The 18856-nt window shown below is 54.9% G+C and overlaps 8 protein-coding genes across 8 annotated transcripts; 4 read left to right on the top strand and 4 right to left on the bottom strand.

Moving 5' to 3' along the window:
* Nucleotides 1-157: 157 nt before the first annotated feature.
* On the top strand, nt 158-1961 carry AYL99_07381 (hypothetical protein; the record flags this gene model as incomplete). The annotated part of the gene is made up of 2 exons (XM_018838890.1): nt 158-1286; nt 1426-1961. 2 exons carry the CDS (start codon nt 158-160, stop codon nt 1959-1961), a joined length of 1665 nt encoding a protein of 554 aa, XP_018691658.1.
* A 739-nt stretch (nt 1962-2700) lies between these two features.
* Nucleotides 2701-4467, bottom strand: AYL99_07380 (hypothetical protein; the record flags this gene model as incomplete). Its single annotated transcript, XM_018838889.1, has 1 exon — nt 2701-4467. The coding sequence occupies one exon, from the start codon at nt 4465-4467 to the stop codon at nt 2701-2703; it is 1767 nt and encodes a 588-aa protein (XP_018691657.1).
* A 754-nt stretch (nt 4468-5221) lies between these two features.
* Nucleotides 5222-5843, bottom strand: AYL99_07379 (hypothetical protein; the record flags this gene model as incomplete). The annotated part of the gene is made up of 2 exons (XM_018838888.1): nt 5222-5474; nt 5536-5843. The coding sequence occupies 2 exons, from the start codon at nt 5841-5843 to the stop codon at nt 5222-5224; spliced, it is 561 nt and encodes a 186-aa protein (XP_018691656.1).
* Nucleotides 5844-6937: 1094 nt separating this feature from the next.
* Nucleotides 6938-9392, top strand: AYL99_07378 (hypothetical protein; the record flags this gene model as incomplete). Its single annotated transcript, XM_018838887.1, has 4 exons — nt 6938-7280; nt 8208-8215; nt 8273-8358; nt 8450-9392. The coding sequence occupies 4 exons, from the start codon at nt 6938-6940 to the stop codon at nt 9390-9392; spliced, it is 1380 nt and encodes a 459-aa protein (XP_018691655.1).
* Nucleotides 9393-10024: 632 nt separating this feature from the next.
* Nucleotides 10025-12264, bottom strand: AYL99_07377 (hypothetical protein; the record flags this gene model as incomplete). Its single annotated transcript, XM_018838886.1, has 4 exons — nt 10025-11654; nt 11702-11730; nt 11786-12099; nt 12177-12264. 4 exons carry the CDS (start codon nt 12262-12264, stop codon nt 10025-10027), a joined length of 2061 nt encoding a protein of 686 aa, XP_018691654.1.
* A 937-nt stretch (nt 12265-13201) lies between these two features.
* Nucleotides 13202-15188, top strand: AYL99_07376 (hypothetical protein; the record flags this gene model as incomplete). Its single annotated transcript, XM_018838885.1, has 5 exons — nt 13202-13379; nt 13438-13643; nt 13700-14143; nt 14205-14306; nt 14370-15188. The coding sequence occupies 5 exons, from the start codon at nt 13202-13204 to the stop codon at nt 15186-15188; spliced, it is 1749 nt and encodes a 582-aa protein (XP_018691653.1).
* A 418-nt stretch (nt 15189-15606) lies between these two features.
* Nucleotides 15607-17109, bottom strand: AYL99_07375 (hypothetical protein; the record flags this gene model as incomplete). Its single annotated transcript, XM_018838884.1, has 8 exons — nt 15607-15628; nt 15695-16090; nt 16170-16264; nt 16329-16338; nt 16402-16457; nt 16533-16842; nt 16955-16994; nt 17079-17109. The coding sequence occupies 8 exons, from the start codon at nt 17107-17109 to the stop codon at nt 15607-15609; spliced, it is 960 nt and encodes a 319-aa protein (XP_018691652.1).
* Nucleotides 17110-17798: 689 nt separating this feature from the next.
* Nucleotides 17799-18662, top strand: AYL99_07374 (hypothetical protein; the record flags this gene model as incomplete). Its single annotated transcript, XM_018838883.1, has 1 exon — nt 17799-18662. One exon carries the CDS (start codon nt 17799-17801, stop codon nt 18660-18662), a length of 864 nt encoding a protein of 287 aa, XP_018691651.1.
* Nucleotides 18663-18856: the final 194 nt, after the last annotated feature.

Raw genomic sequence — 18856 nt, 5'->3', positions numbered from 1 at the left:
CTTATCAGTAAGTTATAACCTCCACTCCCGCAAAAGCCTCCCCTCCATTTGGCCTTCTGTATCCGTTGCTGTGATAGTCTGGAAAGAAGGAAGCGTGAACAAAAGAACAAAAGAGCCTTACCAATTTTCTCGTGTCCAACCCTCCATACACCATACAATGCGTCTTCTGAACACCAAAGACATCATCATCGAGTCTTTCCCAAGCCCGGCTAGACCCAAGATTCCCGACTACGTGATCCTGTCCCACAGATGGAGAGACCAAGAGATCTCTTTCCAAGACATCGAGCACCGCAAAGCGGGCGACAGCACCGCCGATCTCGAAGGCATTGAAGGGTATGATAAGATCCTCCACTGCTGCCGCGAGGCCCGGAACGTTGGATTTGAATACGTATGGATTGATACCTGCTGTATCAACAAGAATGATCAAGTCGAGTTGACCGAGGCGCTCAACTCCATGTTCCATTGGTACCGGAGGGCGCAAGTGTGCTACGCATATATGTCTGATGTAGAGAGCGACGAAGATCCGCTGGCCGAGGGCTCCAAGTTCAGGGAAAGCAAGTGGTTTACTCGCGGGTGGACGCTGCAGGAATTGGTTGCGCCGCAGTACGTGATCTTCTTCGACCGCCACTGGAAAGAGATCGGGACGAAATCTAGCTTCCAGGATCTCATTACGAAGATCACCGGGATCCCTGCGCAGGTTCTCTTAACGAACTCGGCGGGCGACATCAGCGTGGCTCAGAGAATGTCGTGGGCCGCGAACAGGCAGACGGCAAGAACGGAGGATTTGGCGTACTGTCTCTTGGGGCTGTTCAACGTGAACATGCCAATGGTCTATGGGGAGGGGTACAACGCCTTTCGTCGCTTGCAGCTCGAGTTTATGAAGGTTTCAGATGACCAGACGATATTTGCTTGGTCAGACTCTGGCGGCGACCGAGGGCTCCTTGCCCGGTCACCAGAAGATTTCCGGCATTGCGCCGACGTCAGGAGATATGGTGATAGCCCTGCGTTTGCCGTGACCAACAAAGGTATCAATTTGAAGCTCCCCCTCATCCCACAGCCCGACGGGACTTTTCTGGGAGTTCTGAGCTGTCAGCGCAAACAGGGTTACGTGTATCCAGATCGATATCCCCTCGGCATATACCTGAGCAGGCCCGATGAGAAGTACCCGAGCAGCTACGTCCGGGTGCACTCTTCGAGGATAGAGGAGATCAGGGAGGACGTATCCTCCTATGAGAGAACGGAGGTTTATGTCCGGGAGGCTGATCCCACGGGCTTGGACGTGTCCAGTAAGGATGATATCTTCTTGTTTCTATTTGCTGATTCTGCCCTCGTTGCGCAGATCCCCTCCCGCCTTTCTGGCGGGTGAAGCATCTACTCCACACCTCTCGATGAGGATGGCGAGAGATAACACTGACCATTGTCTAGACTGGATGCAACCGGAATCTGAATACCGCTTCTTCTTCAGCATTAAACAACGCGGCCACGCACTCCCGGAGGTTGAATATACCGACCTGGAAACGGGCTCCTTCTGGGATGTAAAGGAAGACGGGAGCATCAGCCTCACGTATCGGGGTTCGGGGTGCAACTCGATCCTCGTCTTCAGATCGGCCGACCAAGACCGCCTCTTCGCCGTCTCGCTGGGTGTGCACAACTACAGCGTATGGAGCGCCATGCACACTTCCTCGCACGCTAACATCAAGAAGCTCGCCTGGGAGTACTGGGGTGGCGACCTGAGGATGGCGCGCTGGGACAATATGGACCGCCGCAAGCTGGATCTGGGAGAGGGCGATGTGGCTCGCCTGGCTATCCGCAAGGGCCAACGGGATGGCCGCAGGGCCTATCTGATCGACATCGACGCTAGCGAGAGCTTTTGGCTCGACAAGCTCGGCCCCGGCAATTTCCCCGGCTGGTGGGATTCAGAGGAGAACGAGGCAACGAATATCGTCCCGGAGTTCGACTGACTGATCGATTCCCGTGTGAGATACGTTTTCAAGATGGATTAGGTTCTCTTTGTTTGTTCGCGGTGTCAGGCCCATGGCAGCGGGCTGGCTACCCACGCATGCACGCACACACACATCTATACAGAGCTACATATATATATATATATATATATCTCTCTCTCTCAGCCAAAATCAGCTACATGACCGCCTCACAGACACTTCTTGTGTACACGTCTATCGACACCGACCTACCAGCCCGCATCGCACTATAATAATAAATAGTGTAATAATAATAATAATAATACATGTATACGCAGACATCTTGGGTCGTAGGCGTGTCTCGATGTCGAGAACACTTCTTTCTCTCCCTGCAAAGTACCTTGTACTGTCTGCATGCCTAGCTGAGCGGGTGACTAGGGCCGATGATGATCGGGTCATGGTGGGATTCAGATTAGAACATTGACATGGGGATGTATTGCTTAGGAGTCCTCCGTGATTCATGTTTGTTAAATCCCCCGCCCCTTTAGAGGGCTGGATTGAAGCAAGCGAGCGACCTTCCGCTCAAAATCGAGGACAGACACAACAATGAATGGCAATTTGTTCTTCGTTCTCGACAACCCAGGTAGATATGATAGCAAGATGTTCTATAGTTCCTGTGTCCATTCATCTTCTCTCGTTTGCAAATCTCCTTTCGTTCCATGTCTCATCGCTCTTCGTATCAAAACCCAGCTGAGGCAGACGATGTTAACGATTCAACATCTCAACCCCAGGGGTTATCAAAAGGATCTGAAGTGCCTCCAAATCCACCACTACTTTTGGCTGGCGGGACCACCGGGGTCTGCGTTGTAGACGCCGAGGTCCATCCCCCAAAATCCTCGTCGGCTGTGACTGACGCCTGCCTCACCGGTTTGTTGCTCGACGATATTGGCTCTCCCCATCCTCCTTGAATATCATTCGGCGTTATGTGGGCCGGTGGTCTCCCCAACTCGACCTTGGGCTGCGCGGGTTTTGCAGGTGCTGGGTCCGGCGCCCCCCAAGGGCTGCTATCATTGCCTGAAGCCCAAGGATCAAACATGGATGTATTAGTTTGAGGTGCTGCTGGAGCCTTGAACTGTTGGGGAGCTGGCTTTGGCGCTGACGCAGGCTGCGAAGAGAGATTGAAAGGCGAACTGAAAGTCGAGCTGCTGATGGTAGGTGATGAGATTTGTGGAGCGGGAGCCGGTTTGGGGGGTGACGCGGGTGTCGAGCTGGCAAACCCCCCAAAGTCGTCAGCCGCAAATAAGTCAGCAGAAATAGACGTAGTAAATGGTTTGGGTGCCGGAGCGGCGGCAGGCTGCGGAGGCGGAGCTCTTTGGGTAAATGAAAATTCGAGCCCATTAGAGGCCAATGGCGAGGTGACAGTTGATTTGGCGGGTGGTGCTTTGGAGGGAAGGGCGTCGAAGAAACTGCCACCGCTCAGAGGAGGCGGCGATGTTACCTGGGGAGGAGAGGTCGTGGCTTTCGGCGCTGCAACAGGGCTGGTCAAACTGCCGAACGCAGAAAATGCAGAGGACGGCTGTGGAGGAGGTGGTTTTGTGGTGGTCGGGTTAGGGAAGCTCAATCCGCTGAAGGCATCGGCAAGTCCCCCAAATGCATCTTGCTTCGGTGGTGCAGGCGACGTTGCAATTCCACCAAATGATGGCTGACGATCATGTTGGGGTTGAGGTGCAGGTTGAGGCTTAGGGGGCGCGGAATATAACGACAGAATCGAACTTTTCAGATCTCCTCTGGGATTTGTCGATGCTGCAGGATTGGACGCCGCGCTCGAAGGTCGACCGATGCCACTTGCTGAGGAGCCTCCAAAGAAATCCAGCCCAAGTAGAGAGTCTTGTGGCTTCGCAGCAGGCTTTGGAGCTGGAGCAGGCGCGGGTGGACCAGTTCGCGTGGGTTTTGAGTTGGGAATGTCTGCTGTATTCGGCCTGACCGGAGGAGCTGGAGCGAAGTCGTCGAAGAGATTCACATTCGCAGCAGGCCGAGGCTGCGGAGGAGGTTGAGTGGACGCTTGACGCTGAGAAGCCGACCTCTCGATTTTGGCCTTTTCTTGCACGATATTCAAGGGCATGTTATCGTCACCTTCGGCGTCGAGCGTCGAGGGGTCAGGCATGGGGCCGTCCATTACCCATCTCTTGGATTCGTACTTTGTGCGTATGAAGTTCTCGATCTTCGCCTCAGATGGCACGTGCCCCGGGGCCAACTTGGCCTCCCAGTATTTGTTTGCTCTTGTGTTGCCCCATTTCAGGACACTTTGTAGTTGCTCGTCCGTCCAGGCATCCAGATCAACCGACTTGACCCGACTGATGTGCGTACCCATCCCACGGTGAATCCCTGAACATCGAATACAAACAAAGACCCCGAGATTCCAGCTGGCCCATCGTGGATGCTTGTTTCTCTTGCAGTCAGCGCAGACTTTGTTTCCTTCGAGTTTGACTAGGGCTTTGAGGGTTTGGGCATTCTGGGCTGCCCTGTCATTAGCGGGCCGTCGAGACATTGGGAGTCAAAGACTCGTGACAACTTGGAGAAAGGGGCAGTCGCCGGAGCGGACCGCTATCAAATCGAGAGAGACGAATGTTAAAGACGTGAGGACTCCCGAAAGGTGGGAGTGCCAGGTTAATTCACCTGCTGGTTGAGGTCAGAGTCTGGATCGTTAACGAGTCGCAGTGACGGAGAAGTCCCAAGTTGGAATGACAGAATGTCCCGGTTTCTGGGGACCTACGGATGCCGCCGCTTTAAGGGGAGCTGATGTTCACGTGACTACGCGTCAGACTCTATTCTACCTTGTGGTGCAGCAACTCTCTTCTTCTCCTCCGACCCTCGACTCAGTTACTTTTGTCTGTCCCAAACCTGGTCTATTTTCTCAGAATCGTAGGCACACACGAGTCTTGACGCGTAGTCTTCTAAAGGCGATTCTGGCTATACTTTTCATTGCGGATGATCCTGGGAAGGACCGGCGCGTTGGTACAGTACATACTCGGGGGCCAGGAGTTCCCACGCGCCCACGCGCACCTTTCACCAAGAATCTGTCTATCTTATTCGCTGAAGTGCAGAGCTGCTTGGCGATACTATTCATATTCTCCGATTCTGAGAAATAACCCCCTCATTCATCTGTCTTTGCATCCCATCACGCTGTTCACTGTCGCACTAAGGAACGACCCAAAAGCTCAGATTGGCTAACAGCTTGTGTACTTTACTGTCTATTGATACCGCCACGGAGGTGAGAGAATGTCGTCGGTGTATCTTTCTAGTCATGCAGGGTTTTCAGATAGACCAATATGAATTCTGAGCTTGCTCTTTCTGTCATTGACGTCTCCGCCAGTTGGCAGTCCCAGAGCTCGTAGGATGCCGTTGAGGTTTCGTGGATTGATCGAGCGAATCTCAGCTGACGTTGCAGGGAAGTTAGGAATCGCTTCAGCAGTGGCGGGATCGAGAAATTTGAAAAGTGGATCACTATCGTGCAGCAGTTTTGAATTGTGGGATCGAGCCGCGGCATTAAGATCGCTAGAGTATTCACAGATTAGCTGGCTGACAAAGGTAGAAGAAAAGTAGGAAATCATCTAACATCACCGAGATATAGGTCCTAAGCCCCGTGATGTCCTGTTTGATATCCCTGATGTCCCCTTTGATGACTGTGATGTCGGTTTTCATGGCTGCCATGTTGGTGTTGACTTTCCCGATTTCAGTCTTCATTTCAGTCTTCATGCTTTGCATCTCTTGAGACAACGCCTTGATAGCTTGCATGAGTTCCGCTCCATGGTCGAAAGCGTGATGATTTCTCAATTTGCTGAATTCTTCACCAGCAGTTTGGAGAGAGTCAGCAAGGCGTGAAAAGTCGGGCTGCTGTTCGATGATTTCTTGAGGATTTGCCATGATATTATAGTTGATGCAATACCAACAAGGGGAAGCGAAGAACTATCAAGTACTGAAGAATTCAGTAATTGCAAGAAATGTTCGTATGTTGGTGTCGCGGGTTGAAATGAATGTTTGCTTAGGTCGATGGGGTAACCGCGTTGGAGCCTAGTGAGCCGCGACTCACCCCGCTTTTAGGCTAGTAGTGGGCAGTCGCCACCCATCCACCGAGCCGGGTGACAAAAAAAGTGGCACAGCGAAAGACTGAGACTGAATGACCTCCCCTGTCTCTTCCCCCACGACTTAGAATAAGAGATAATAACCTAATAATCTACTCATTAGATATAGTTTAGCTTAGGGGTTATCTAGCGATATCAACATTATCCGTTGTTACTTAGAAAAAGGTACTGTAGAAATAACAGATATTGAAAAGTGGTTTTGTCTGACGGCTAGAGTGTGCCACTTATTTTGTCACCTGGCTCGCCACCCACCTACTGTAGCCCTTCCCGCGATACTTCCCACGATGTTTATGCTTCAATCGCTCATATTGACGTTGTGCAGGAACTTCCCGTACCCCTCAAATCAAGCACGAAGGCCAGAAACTCAAAAGTGACCGAAGACTTTCAAGCTACGTATTCAACACAGAATGGTCCATTCAGCACCAAGACAACTCTTACCTCTTACTCGAGCACCCCTCTTGGGGCTGTGTATTTGGAATGTTATGATAAAAAGACATGACCCGCGAAGGTAAGACGACACTTAACTTCTTCAACCGAGCGAGTCCGGTAAGTGCAGAGGTAGGTTCTGAGCAAGGGTTGTGAGACTGCAGCCACCTTCGTCTTCGCTCAGCAAGCAAGGGTGCACTTGTCGACTTTCCTCGTCCGACCCCTGCACGGCTTCGCAGAGAACCTGATCGAAATGAAAGTCTAGGGACCGCGGATAGGAAATATTGACGGACGGATCTAAATGGTCCTTTTGATTGCCAAGATATGCAGGACGCTCTTTGGTGCCTGGCCAGCTACTCAGCCTGATCGACAATATACCAACACATCAAAGTTCCTTTTCATCCTTCTTGCAGCCTCAAAACTTGACTTTGGTATCAGGTATTTTCAGCCATGGCTGATCCCTTGTCCATCAGCGCCAGTGCCATTACCTTGATCGACGCCAGTTCGACATGTGTCACTCTGCTTGTGAAGCTTCTTAAATGCGCTCAGAACGCACCAGCCGAGATTCATGCGTTGTCTAACGATCTGAGCGATCTCCAGAGCTTCTTTCACGACGTCAAGAAGCTCTGTGGCGACATGGCCGCAGAACAACCTCCCCAATCTCGGTTCCTCGAGGCAGTGTATCAGCCCCTTAAAGGGGCCGGAACAGCGCTGCCAGAGTTGGAGGAAATACTTAGGAAAGCGGACCCACAGGTTTTCAGCAAACAAAGCCGACTGAAATGGATTCGGCTGAGTACTAAAGCAAAGCACGTCTGGGAGAAACTGCGAAGAATCAGATCAGACCTTGAGGCCGCGCTCCTGTTATCTACTAAGGCTGATACACATTATATTAGCGCTCGGATCTCAATGATTGAAACCCAGTTAGAAAACTTGCAGTCTACGATTGTCCGGCATATACAGCCGCTCCCGTTGGCCCTACCAAACACATCGATACACATTTTGCGGCCTCGGCTCGAGAAAAGGGGTTTCGATCTAATTGAGCCTCCCAACATTACATCTGAGTCACAAGACCCGCCAGGTTCTAGCGAAGGAGATGCTCAGTTAACTATATCATCCAGCCAGGGATTGCTTCCCGCAGGTGGAGAGCCCCAGATAAATGGTAAAGTATCATTTCAAACCCTGTATAGACTGGTTTTGACTCCTCCAGTTTTTGACAATAGCACATTGCAACCAAATTTAACAGAAATAGACAACTCACTCGCCGTGAGCACGTACTCTTCAAATCCAACAATGTTCTTTCACGTTAGCCGGAGGCTTCGCTGCAATGCGCCGTGTAACTGTGTATGTCACTCGGCTGGAAGATATCAGACTCCACGTCTCAAGAACTATCTTGGAACCTTGTTTTTGGGTTACTCCGGCTCCCCCGGATTCTGGCCCCAATGCAATGTCAAGGGCTGTCGCATGTCTGACAAAAGATCAATCAAACTTGTGTACTGCTTTCCCTGGTGGTTTTGCCAACGAGCACTACACTTCTCGGCAACGTTGTCGTCCTCACGGGGTTTCACGATGCAGCTCAATATCAGACGAAGAGTCCCTTGGGGAGGAGGGCAGGATTCATTGTTGAAGTTTGCTTTGACTGGAAACGTCGACGGTGCTAAATCCTTGCTGGGTGATGGGAAGGCTTGGCTGAACGACTCCGACCCTAACCATGGACGTACAGCCTTACATGTGAGTGTCAATCGGTGGCTACACTTGAACTTTTGGCTGACCTGCCATCTCCAATAGTACGCTGTACTCCGCAACAAAACTAGCATGTGTGTGCTGCTTCTTGACGCAGGGGCAGATCCGCACCAACAGGACGATAATGGCACGTAAGTTCTCCAGGCAATTCATGTCCTGAAGATTGTGAAGCGGAACCACTAGTGGCACCGATGAATTCTCTGACCCTTTGAATTTCAACAGGACTCCATTCCAGAAAGCCTGGGAGCAAATTCTGTGCAAGAGAGGGACTGTGGCCGAGATTGAAGGCTTGAAGCGCGTATTTTCAGGGACCCAGGAGCTGGAAACCTGGGAGTTCTCGTACATGCACAAGGTCGTGCTAGGGATATTTCCTGCACAACTGGCCAAGGAGCTGCAGAATGAGCAGTACCGCAAACAAATTCACAGCTCGGATGCCACGAAACGGACACCCCTTCACTGGGCCGCAACTCGGGGAGACGAGGAAGCAGTGAGGTTGCTGTTGGACGCCGGGGCCGACGTCAATTGTCGCGATGAATCCAACAACACACCTCTCACCTTTGCAGCGTCGACAGGCCTTGTGCCTCTCTTGGAGATGTTAATCCTGCACGGAGCGGATGTCCACGCCAGGACGTCCATCGGCAGCCAGGCCATCCACCACGCCAGCCGTCACCAACGAGCCATTGAGCCGGTCCAGACTCTGTTGGGCGCCGGGGCATCTCTTAACAGCACGAACAACTTCGGCCACTCGCCGCTCACCGGGGCCGCCATCGCCAACCGTCCTGCCATCGGGGCCTTTCTTCTCGACCACGGCGCCGACATGCACCCCCGCAGCCTGCACGGCGACACGCCTTTGTTTGAAACCATCTTCCACAACAACCACCAGTTTCTTCAGATGCTCCTGGACAGAGGCGCGAACCCCCACGACGTCAACGCCGCCGGATCAACCATCCTGCACGCGGCCGCGCTGGAAGCCGACACGCGCACCGTCGCGATCCTCCGTGCCTCCAACGTGCATTGGGATCGTCGGCAATGCTTGCTTCGCGATCGGAAGGGGAGCACGGCGCTCGAGATCGCGCAGCGTCGAGTCAGTCCGCCCGCGGGGTTCTTGGAGGAGTTTGAACGGCTTGTGGCGCCGGGCTTGAGTGTTGAGGAGGGTGATGACTGAGTGAGTGACTGACTGACTGACCCGGGAACATGGATGGATGGACGGATGGCTGCATGGAAAATCAGAGAGATACGTGACACGCAGAGACGATTATATGACATTATATGATGTGATGTGATTTGTTTATATGTATTGGCTGGTTCACCTCGTTTAGTCGTACTCTATTTGTCGGTCCTGTTCTGACTTCGTGCCGGCGCTATATAAATAATATCCATAATCCATACATATATTCCCAGACATAATTGAACATTCGGAGCTGAAGCCGGACCCACCACGTGTATCTCTGTCTCTCTTCCCCTTCTCGCTCTATATCGTGATACAATCCCGGTGGTATCCTGTACTCTACATGGCTCCCTCTTGCAATGTCTGGCTGACCAAGGGACCCTTCCTATCACAAATAGATAGCCCTCCACCCACCCAAGGTCTCTACACATGTCCAGTTCATACACATCAACATCATCGTCCATCGTCCATCGTCCATCGTTAGTCAGCGTAATCAGCGGCAGCAGCAACACAGCAATTACTTTTCATACCTAGTGTCCACGTACTGTAAATCCCTTCCCTCTTTTTTCCCTTCCATTTCATCTCTTCTTCTTTTCCCTCCCCGTTTCTTCTCTCCCATGTTCTTGATCTCATGACACCACATGCTGATTCCGGGAATCGGCGAGGTCCTGGTGATAAATGCGCACGCGTTCGCGCATGAGGAAGCAAGTCTGCTCAAAGGCTGTGGCGACGTCCTCGCGGGCTTGGTGACTCTCGAACTCGACGACCAGAAACTTGGCGCGGTGCAGGGCGACGTCCTTGCGTGCGTCCTCGTGCTCCGGATACCCGAACACGGCGAGGTTCCACTGGTCCTCGTGGTGGGGCTTCGTGTCGTACATTTTGACAGGGACCTCGGTCTTGTTGCTGTGATGACCATTCCTGATGACCATCTTCTTACACTGCTGCGTCGGGTCGTTGCAGCGGCAGCTCTCCGGGCTCAGGCGCGTGGCTTCGTCAATCTGCACGGCCACGAAGCTCTTGACCCCCTTTTTCCGCTCCGTGAACAGCACCAGCTGCGCCGCCACCGGCCGCTCGATCAGCGCCCTGCTGCCGGACTGCTGGATGCTGGTGCTGCCGTGGACCGAGCTGGCATACGACCGCGCCCAGCCGCCGGGACCACCGCCGCCGCCGTTGTTCCACCCGGACGAGCTGTTGGTCAAAGTCGAGTCCTGGCGCGGTCGGCGTCCGGGGCTGGTGCCTGCGGAATCCGTCTCGACCGATTTCGACGATTGCTGCTCGTATCGTTTCTGCGCGCGACACACCCAGATCTGGGCCCGGCCGCCCGATCCGATGGTCTTGAGCGACCCCAGCGTCGACTCTTTGATCTGCACGGCCGCCACGCCGGCCTGGTCGGCCACCACCCCAAAGTTGGTGATGGCCTCCTGCAGCCGGTGCAGGTCGCCCAGGCGGCGAAACGTCAGGGCGCGGCTCTGGTAGTCGGACGCCTGGGCCTTCCACCCCAGACTGATGGCGTCGGCCGACGCCTCGGGGAAGCTGTAGAACGGTAGCAGCAGCACGCGCTGGGAGTCGATCTCGTAGTTCTCGATGGCGCGGTCGCTGCCGCGCGTGAGCGTGCGCACCAGCCGGATGCGGTTCGTGTTGACGCGGAGCACGGCGATCTGCTGGGCGCGGCCGGCGTCGTCGGGAAGGGTGGTGCGGAACACGCGCGTCTCCATGCCGTTGGGCTCGGTGAGGTCGTCAAAGTCGTCGACCTCATCGAAGTGCACCCAGATGTCGAACTTGTCGTCGGCCTCCTGCAGGATCTGCTGGTCGTCGGGCGCAACCAGGGGCCAGTCGCCGGCGCAGAACCGGCGACACTCGTGGATCACGCGCCGCTGCAGCTGGCGGAAGTAGGCGCCCCAGAGCACGTCCAGGCACCGGGCACCAAATTCCGGGTCCCTTTGCAGTTGCTGCACCAGCCACACGCTCTTCATGAGGTTGATGTACTGGCACGGGTCGGGCCTCACTAGGAGAGGTGGTTGGCGGACGAATTTCTGGGTGCTGTTGCCCAGGTGGAGGGCCAGGGCGTCGATGCCCTTTTCGATGGGGAAGGGGACGGACCGGGTGACGGACCGTCTGAACCTTTCCTCCAGGAGGGACGGCACCGGCAGGAGATCGCCGTTGGTGTCGATATCAAGTGCCCGGATGATGTGCTCGAAATGGAAGATGATGTCTTCGTGGACCGTGGCGATTTCTCGCCGGATGTCGGTGTACATCTTTCTATATCCGGGTCAGAGGAGGGTCGAGTTTCTGATGAGTTTACTCACATCTTCAAGGGGATGAGTATCAAGTTGATCTGTGCACGGTCAGCCCATAATGAACACTGCCCAAGATCTGTCTCTCCCTCCCACCTTTGAACAATGGAACGCCACCCGTCGTCCCAAATACTCGACGTGCTTGCCTAGGCCGGAGTTCCACTGGACATTGTGCACGAAGCCGCTGCCATCGCGACTGAAGTGGCCGTTCTTGCGGATGAGCTTCTCACAGCGTTTGAGGGTCTCCTTGAAGTCGCCAACGATGGTGTGGAAGGACGCCAGGTCGTGCGCGTGTTCGACCGCGCCGTGCGGACGCCCCTGGCGGTCAACGTGCTCGACCGATTCGACGATGGCGTCGAGACCATCGCGAAGTAGCAAGATGTCCTTGCCGAAGTCGAGGTATTCTTGTTCTGTCGGCCAGTCAGCCAGGAATATCCTTATCTCTCTCTCTCTCTCTCTCTCTCGCTCGAGGGAGGGCACTACTGACGGGCACTCGTGTACTTGCTGAACCCCAGGTCGTAGATGGTGTAGGCGATGCGGGCAGCGGCCGCGATCTCAGAGAGGGGGAGGGCCATTGGTGTCGACTGCATGGAAGTTCTCAGTAGCAGGAGTCAGTGGGCGGCGACTGAGAGCGCCGACGGTGATAATGAAGGAGGGCATTGCTCAGGCTGGTGGCGCATGTGAGAGCGAACGGGATGTGTGTGGTTCCTGTGGAGGCCATGATTGCCTTGCCATGCCATGCTGGGGACAAAGATTCCAGGCGCCAGGTCAAGCCCAGGTCAAGCCAGTTTCCTTGGGGGGGTTGTTAGCCGAGGAAGAGAAAGTGGACAAGCTTGTGGTGGCAGAGTCCATATGTACAGTATGAGGTTTCAGTTGATGCCAATTGTCACAACAGCCACTTCCGAGAAGATGGTGTGAGAGCATTGGTCGAGGTTTCTCAGCCTCATGGTTTAGCGGGTGAGTCCCTGGAGTCCCTCGGGCGGGTAACTTGGGTAAAGGGGTAACTAACCTGATAGGGGCGGTACCCACCTAATAATTACCTCTGGGCACTCTGGGGCTAAATGTGCCTTGGGCGGAGGCTCTTCTGGGCAGCTCGAGATAACGCCCATGACGCCCCCGAGTCTCCAGTCTTGGCACGTGCACCCAATCTGATTACCCAAATCTTGTCCTCTTCGTGCACGCGAACAAACCGTGGCTTGAAACCACACCCTTTAGCGGCTGCCTTTTGGAAACAAGAACAATGAGTCTTTTCTTGGGACCTCTGGCCTGCTTGGCTGCGTCATCCCACGATGCGCAGCTTGTGGCGGAGTGGGCGACAAGAAGAGCCAGAAGATCCAGAAGAAGGCGTGGTCGCCGTCGGTCGTGTCAAGGGCCTGGGATCAACTACTGCTCTTGAGCCTGAGATCTGTGTGTCAACTGCCCCTTCACTTCTTTCTCGTTATTGTCATTGTCGTTGAACTCTTTGCTCGACTGCCATCGGCACTCTTGTCTCTTTTCTTCCACAGAGTCATCATGGAACGCTATCCAGAAATGGAAAACGACGACGCGGTGGATGACCGTCCGATGTTCACAGCCGAAGAACTGGAAAAGATCGCACAAGCCAGACAACAGCCGAACTCGGTGGTGACGACCCGTCCACCCTCCCTGGGTTATACTTCGATTGCTTGTATCATCGTCAACCGGATGGTGGGTAAGTTTGGCAAGACACCCCCAAGAGACATCGACTCGATTCTAATGGTGTGATAAAGGCACGGGAATATTCAGGACACCCACCACAGTCGCCCACGGCACCCACTCCGTGGGCTACAGCCTCGTCTTCTGGGCTGCCGGGGCCATCGTCGCCGTCGCCGGGGTTTTGGTCTTTGCAGAATTCGGCATGACGGTCCCCCGATTGCCCGTCGAGGATGAGACCGAGAAACAGTCGGTGCCTCGAAACGGAGGCGAGAAGAACTATGTCAGTATACCCCAAAGGAGGACGGACATTGGACACTGACTTCTCTGCCCGAACAGCTCGAATACATGGTCAAGCGCCCCCTCTACCTCGCCACCTGCATCTACGGCATCCCCTTCATCTGCCTGGGCACCGCAGCCGGCAACGCCATCATCTTCGCCGAGAACATCATGCTGGCGTCGGGCAAGGAGGCCATGAACGGCTCGGTGCGGGGCATCGCCATCGGCGTTGTGACGTTCGCCTGTCTGCTGCACGCCATATCACGGACGGGAGGTGTGTGGCTCAACAACTTCTTTGGCACGGTCAAGTTCTTGATGCTTTTGGTGTTGTTCGTCCTCGGCGTGGTGTACGCCGGCGGCGGCCTGGGCGGGAATGACGAGACTGCGGCGGATAACTTGAGCGTGCACCACTCCTTTGCTGGCGCCGCGACGTCGTCGTACGGCTACGCCGAGGCGTTTTTGGGTATCATCTTTGCGATTGGGGGGTTCAACCAGGCCAACTACGTGAGCACACCGCCAAGAGAAGTCATTTCTGGATTTGGAGATGCTGACATTGAACGGACAGGTCCTGGGCGACATTGACGATCCCAAAAAGAAGTTCAAGCACACGGCCGTCACCACGGTCAGCGTCGTCAGCCTCCTGTACATTTTGATCAACATCTCCTATGTGAGTCACACACCATCACAGACAATGATTTGACCCCAACAAGCCTAACTGTCTGTCGGATAGATGCTGGTCGTGCCCGCCTCGGTCCTCTTCAGTCGCGCCGACGACACCGTGGCCCGGCCCTTCTTCCAACGCATCTTCGGGGAAGAAGCTGCCGACAAGGCCCTTTGTGGATTCCTCGCGTTCTCGAGCTTCGGCAATATCATCGTGCAGACCTTCACGGCGGCACGGGTGAAACAGGAGATCGCCAAAGAGGGCATTCTGCCGTGGGCCAGGTTCTTCGCCAACAACTACTCGCTGTGGCCGCGGCACCGGCGTAACAACAACAACGACAACAGCAACAACAACACAGAAAGGTCCGACGACACCCCCGCCGGCGCGCTGATCCTGCACCTCGTCTTCGCCGTGCTGCTGATCGCCCTGACCGTGCCGGAGCACAACCCCAACGACGCCTACCGCACCATGGTCAACCTATACTCGTTCACGATCGACGCGCTGTTCGGGTTCCTCGTGGGCCTGAGCCTGCTGGTGCTGCGCCTGCGGCCGGGATTCCACTGGGCGAGCAAGTCCAAGTCGAACGCGTGGGTGAGCCTGTCGGCGGCGCTGATCTTCACCGTCGCCAACGCGTTTCCCCTGGTGGCCGTCTGGATCCCGCCTTCGGGCGACACGGGCATCACCCAGCCGGTCAAGTGGTTCTTGACCGGCACCATCGGCATGGGCCTGATCGGGTTTTCCGTGCTGTACTGGCTCGTCTTCTCCTTCGTCGTGCCGCGCCTCAAGGGCAAGCAACTCGAGGTGGAGCGCGAGGAGATTTTGGACGACGGCAACGGGTACTGGATCATGTGGCACGAAATTGTCCGCTTCAATTGGCGGGTGGCATGAGTTTTTAGAACGGAGGGAGGGTTTTTCCCTGTCTTTCATTTCATGAGTGGGCGGTTGGTTGGTTGGTCGTTTTAGCTGGGCGTTATGTATCATGTGTGAACGGACCGACGAGGAGTGGGTAATATCTCCCAAGTATATATATATATAGAGAGAGAGAGAGAGATGGAAGGATCTATCCAGGATGATGAATCTCTTGTATCTTGCACATGTCGCGAAACGAGTCCAGTCTATCTTCGGGGTTCCTACCAGAGGACTATTATGACTCTTATCGGAGACTGGCTGTAATTTAATCACACGATTTTTTCTCCAGACTAAGAATATGATATTTGTGTGATGGTATCATTGTTAGTGACAGTCAGACTGAGTCTGTTTCCCCCCCGTTTTCACCATGACGGGTAGGTAGGTAGGTAGGTAATTCCTACAAAAAGAGCTGCGATATCCTGGCACAACGCACATGTCAGCTTTCACTCCATATCCACTCCAGTATTCAAAAGTGGTTCGCTCACGATTCGCCATAGTGCGTCCGTCTGATGGCCTCGCCCAGCAGGGCTGAGACGTCCATGGTGCGGATCTTGGCGCAGTCCCTGGCGCGCGGCGACAGGGGAACGGTGTTGGCGACGACCATCTCATCGAGGGCCGGGGTGCTCTCGACGACGTCGACGGCGCGCCCGCTCAGAAACGCGTGCACGACCAGCGCGACGCACTTCTCGGCGCCGTGCTCGGCCAGGATCCGTGCCGCCAGCGCGATCGTGCCGCACGTGTCGGCGATGTCGTCGACGATGATGGCCGTCTTGCCCGTCACGGTGCCCACCAGGATCATGCGGGAGACTTCGTTGGCGACCTGTCGTTCTTTGTGGATCAGGGCGAAGTCGACTTTGAGTTTGTCGGCGATGTAGGCTGCTCTGTACACACCACCGAGGGTGGGTTAACATGCTTCCCATGGTTGAATAGTCTTGCGCAGCAGGGCAGGCCAATCAATACCTTTTGGCACCGCCGGCGTCGGGTGACACGATCACCACGTTGCTGATGTCGTAGTGCTGCTGGATATAGTCCCGCATGACGGTTTCAGAGTAGAGCTGACGGGGACGAGATTCGGTGAGAAAGAAGAAGGCTAGAAAAGAGAAAAGGGGGTGGATGTACGCATCTCACACTGACTCCAAGTCAGCAAGACCGGCGTCCAGGACTGGGGAATGCTGCACCGAGGGTGTCTTACTTGTCCACAGGAATGTCGAAGAATCCTTGAATCTGCGAGGCGTGCAGGTCCATCGTCTGGTCACTGTCAATATCGATTACTCCTTATGCCTGTCTGTCTGTCCGTCCGATGTTCCATGATGCCCAACTTACAATGACATGATTACACCCGGCGGTCTGGAGCATATTGGCGACCAGCTTCGCCGTGATGGGCGCCCTGCTGCGGTCCTTCTTGTCCTGGCGGGCATACGGAAAACAGGGGAGCACCACGGTGATCTGGCGCGCCGACGCGATCTTGCAGGCGTTGACGGTGATGAGCAGCTCCATCAGCAGGTCGTTGACCGGGTCGGCGGCGGTCTGCAGGATGAAGACATCCTGGTCGCGCACCGAGTCTACCACCGTCACCAGGGTCTCGCCATTGGCGAAGCGGCGTGTGTGCAGGGCGCCGATGGGCCGGGTGATTCTGGGGGGGGAGTTTTTCGTTAATATCAAATATCATGGTTATATATATATATGTTATGTGTATTGCACCAGAAGGGGGAGTACATGTATGGGTAGGAGGAGAATGACATTACTTTTGGGAGATGAGCTGGGCAAGCTCAGGGTGGCTGCTTCCTGGAATTGAATTCAGTTTCCCATGCAAAGGAATATACACATTCCAAATATCTTGGACATCAATTATCAGTATTCTTTCCATACCGGCGAGGATCTTGAGTGTGCTTCCCAGCATGGATATATTACTGTACGTATGTACAATACAGTCTTGCGTCGTGTCACGGATGGGCGGGCGTACAGTAATCGGTAGGTTTTGATTGGTGGATTGGCGGAATGACGAGACTGAGCGTTATTTATTACTGTATCAAAACACAACTCAGATTCCACATCCACCCATAAATACATCCATATTATCCAATGCATATGTATGAGATGGCTTTCTTTAGTAACCCCAGTATCAACATACGATGCCTCTTCAAGACACGGCGTCCCTGGCACAACAGTGGTGATCCCCCCACCCTTGTCCGTGCTTGTCCATGCTTGCCCATGGGGGCCCTAAGAATGGTGGCCACCGTATGACCGTTCTTCTCCGTCCTCACCTCCCCCCTCCCCACCCTTGATTCCCTAAAGCGTTGGAACTGTAACGCTCCTAACGGGCGGTTCCGATGGCACTAGGCTTAGCGGACGGAAGTGTTGATGGGCTAGTGCCATTGTTGCTGGCTCTAGCCATCAGATGAGTGTGTGTGTGAAAGACACCAGATCAGGTCAGATCAAGCTGTCACCGACTTGTGAGACGTCTATCTGTTCTCTACAATACCTTTGTTCGCCGGTGAGCTCTCACTCCTAACCACCTATTCAATCAATCAATCAATCAATCAGTCAGTCATTCAGTCAATCAATACTCCCATCAGCATGTCCACAACCATGGCCCTTCCAATGCCCGAGCCCACCATCCCGCCCTTGCCGCTGCCTCACTACAAGGTGATATCCTTCGACGTCTACGGCAGCCTGATCGAGTACAAGGCGCACATCGTGCGGTCATTCCAGCCCCTGCTGTCTCGACTGCCCGCGTCATCCCCGTATCTGGACCCAACACCGCTGTCCCGTGACATCCCCGACAGCAACACGACGGGGGCGATCCAGTTCCTCCGCCTGTTCCAGCAGCAGGAGGACCAGATCAAGCTCGAGAAGCCGGCGCGGCGCTTCGACCAGATCCTGGCCGAGATCTGGCGGCGGATCGCGCGCGAACTGCAGGTCGAGAGCAGCGAGGACGAGGCGCTCGCCTTCGGCAGCGAGGCGGTCATCTCGTCGTGGCCGTGTTTCCCGGGCACCATCCGCGCGCTGCGCCAGCTGCAGCGCCACTACCGGCTCGTGGCGCTGTCCAACATCGACCGGTTCGCGTGGTACATCACGCAGTCGTCGCCGACGAGCGGGCTGGGCGACGTGAGCTGGTGGAAGGTGTTCACGGCCGAGGACTCCGGCGGCGACCCGGCCCGGCTGGACGAGACGCGCCTCGAGACGCTCGTCGACTACTGCGCCAAGTACGGCGTGCAGAAGAACGAGATCCTTCACGTCGCCCAGAGCCTGGGCCACGACCACGCGCCCGCCAAGCGTCTGGGGCTGAGCAGCGTGTTTCTCACCGGCGACGGGCCCCGCTGGGGGAAAGAGGCCGAGAGCCGCATGGCCCTGGAGAAGGGGCTGGTCGGGTACGCATGGCGGTGTCGCAACCTGGAGGAATTTGCCGAGTTGGTGGAGCGGGCGTGGGATAATGTGACGCCAATTGAATGAATGAATGACTGAGTGAGTGGACACACGAGATCCCTTTTGTGAGGCATTCGGGGGGGTTGGAGCCACGGGTCTGGTCCGGGGAGGTTAGGTGTAGCACGGGATAATCATATCATATCATATCATATTATTCCATATCAATCAAGCAAGCAAGCATTAATGAGTATATGTCTGTCGGTCTATCAGCCTGTAAAAGG

The sequence above is a fragment of the Fonsecaea erecta genome, assembly GCF_001651985.1.
Source record: "Fonsecaea erecta strain CBS 125763 chromosome Unknown Scaff6, whole genome shotgun sequence".
Lineage (NCBI taxonomy): Eukaryota > Fungi > Ascomycota > Eurotiomycetes > Chaetothyriales > Herpotrichiellaceae > Fonsecaea > Fonsecaea erecta.
Note: the sequence above shows the minus strand (reverse complement) of the source record. Positions and strands in the feature narration are given on the sequence as shown.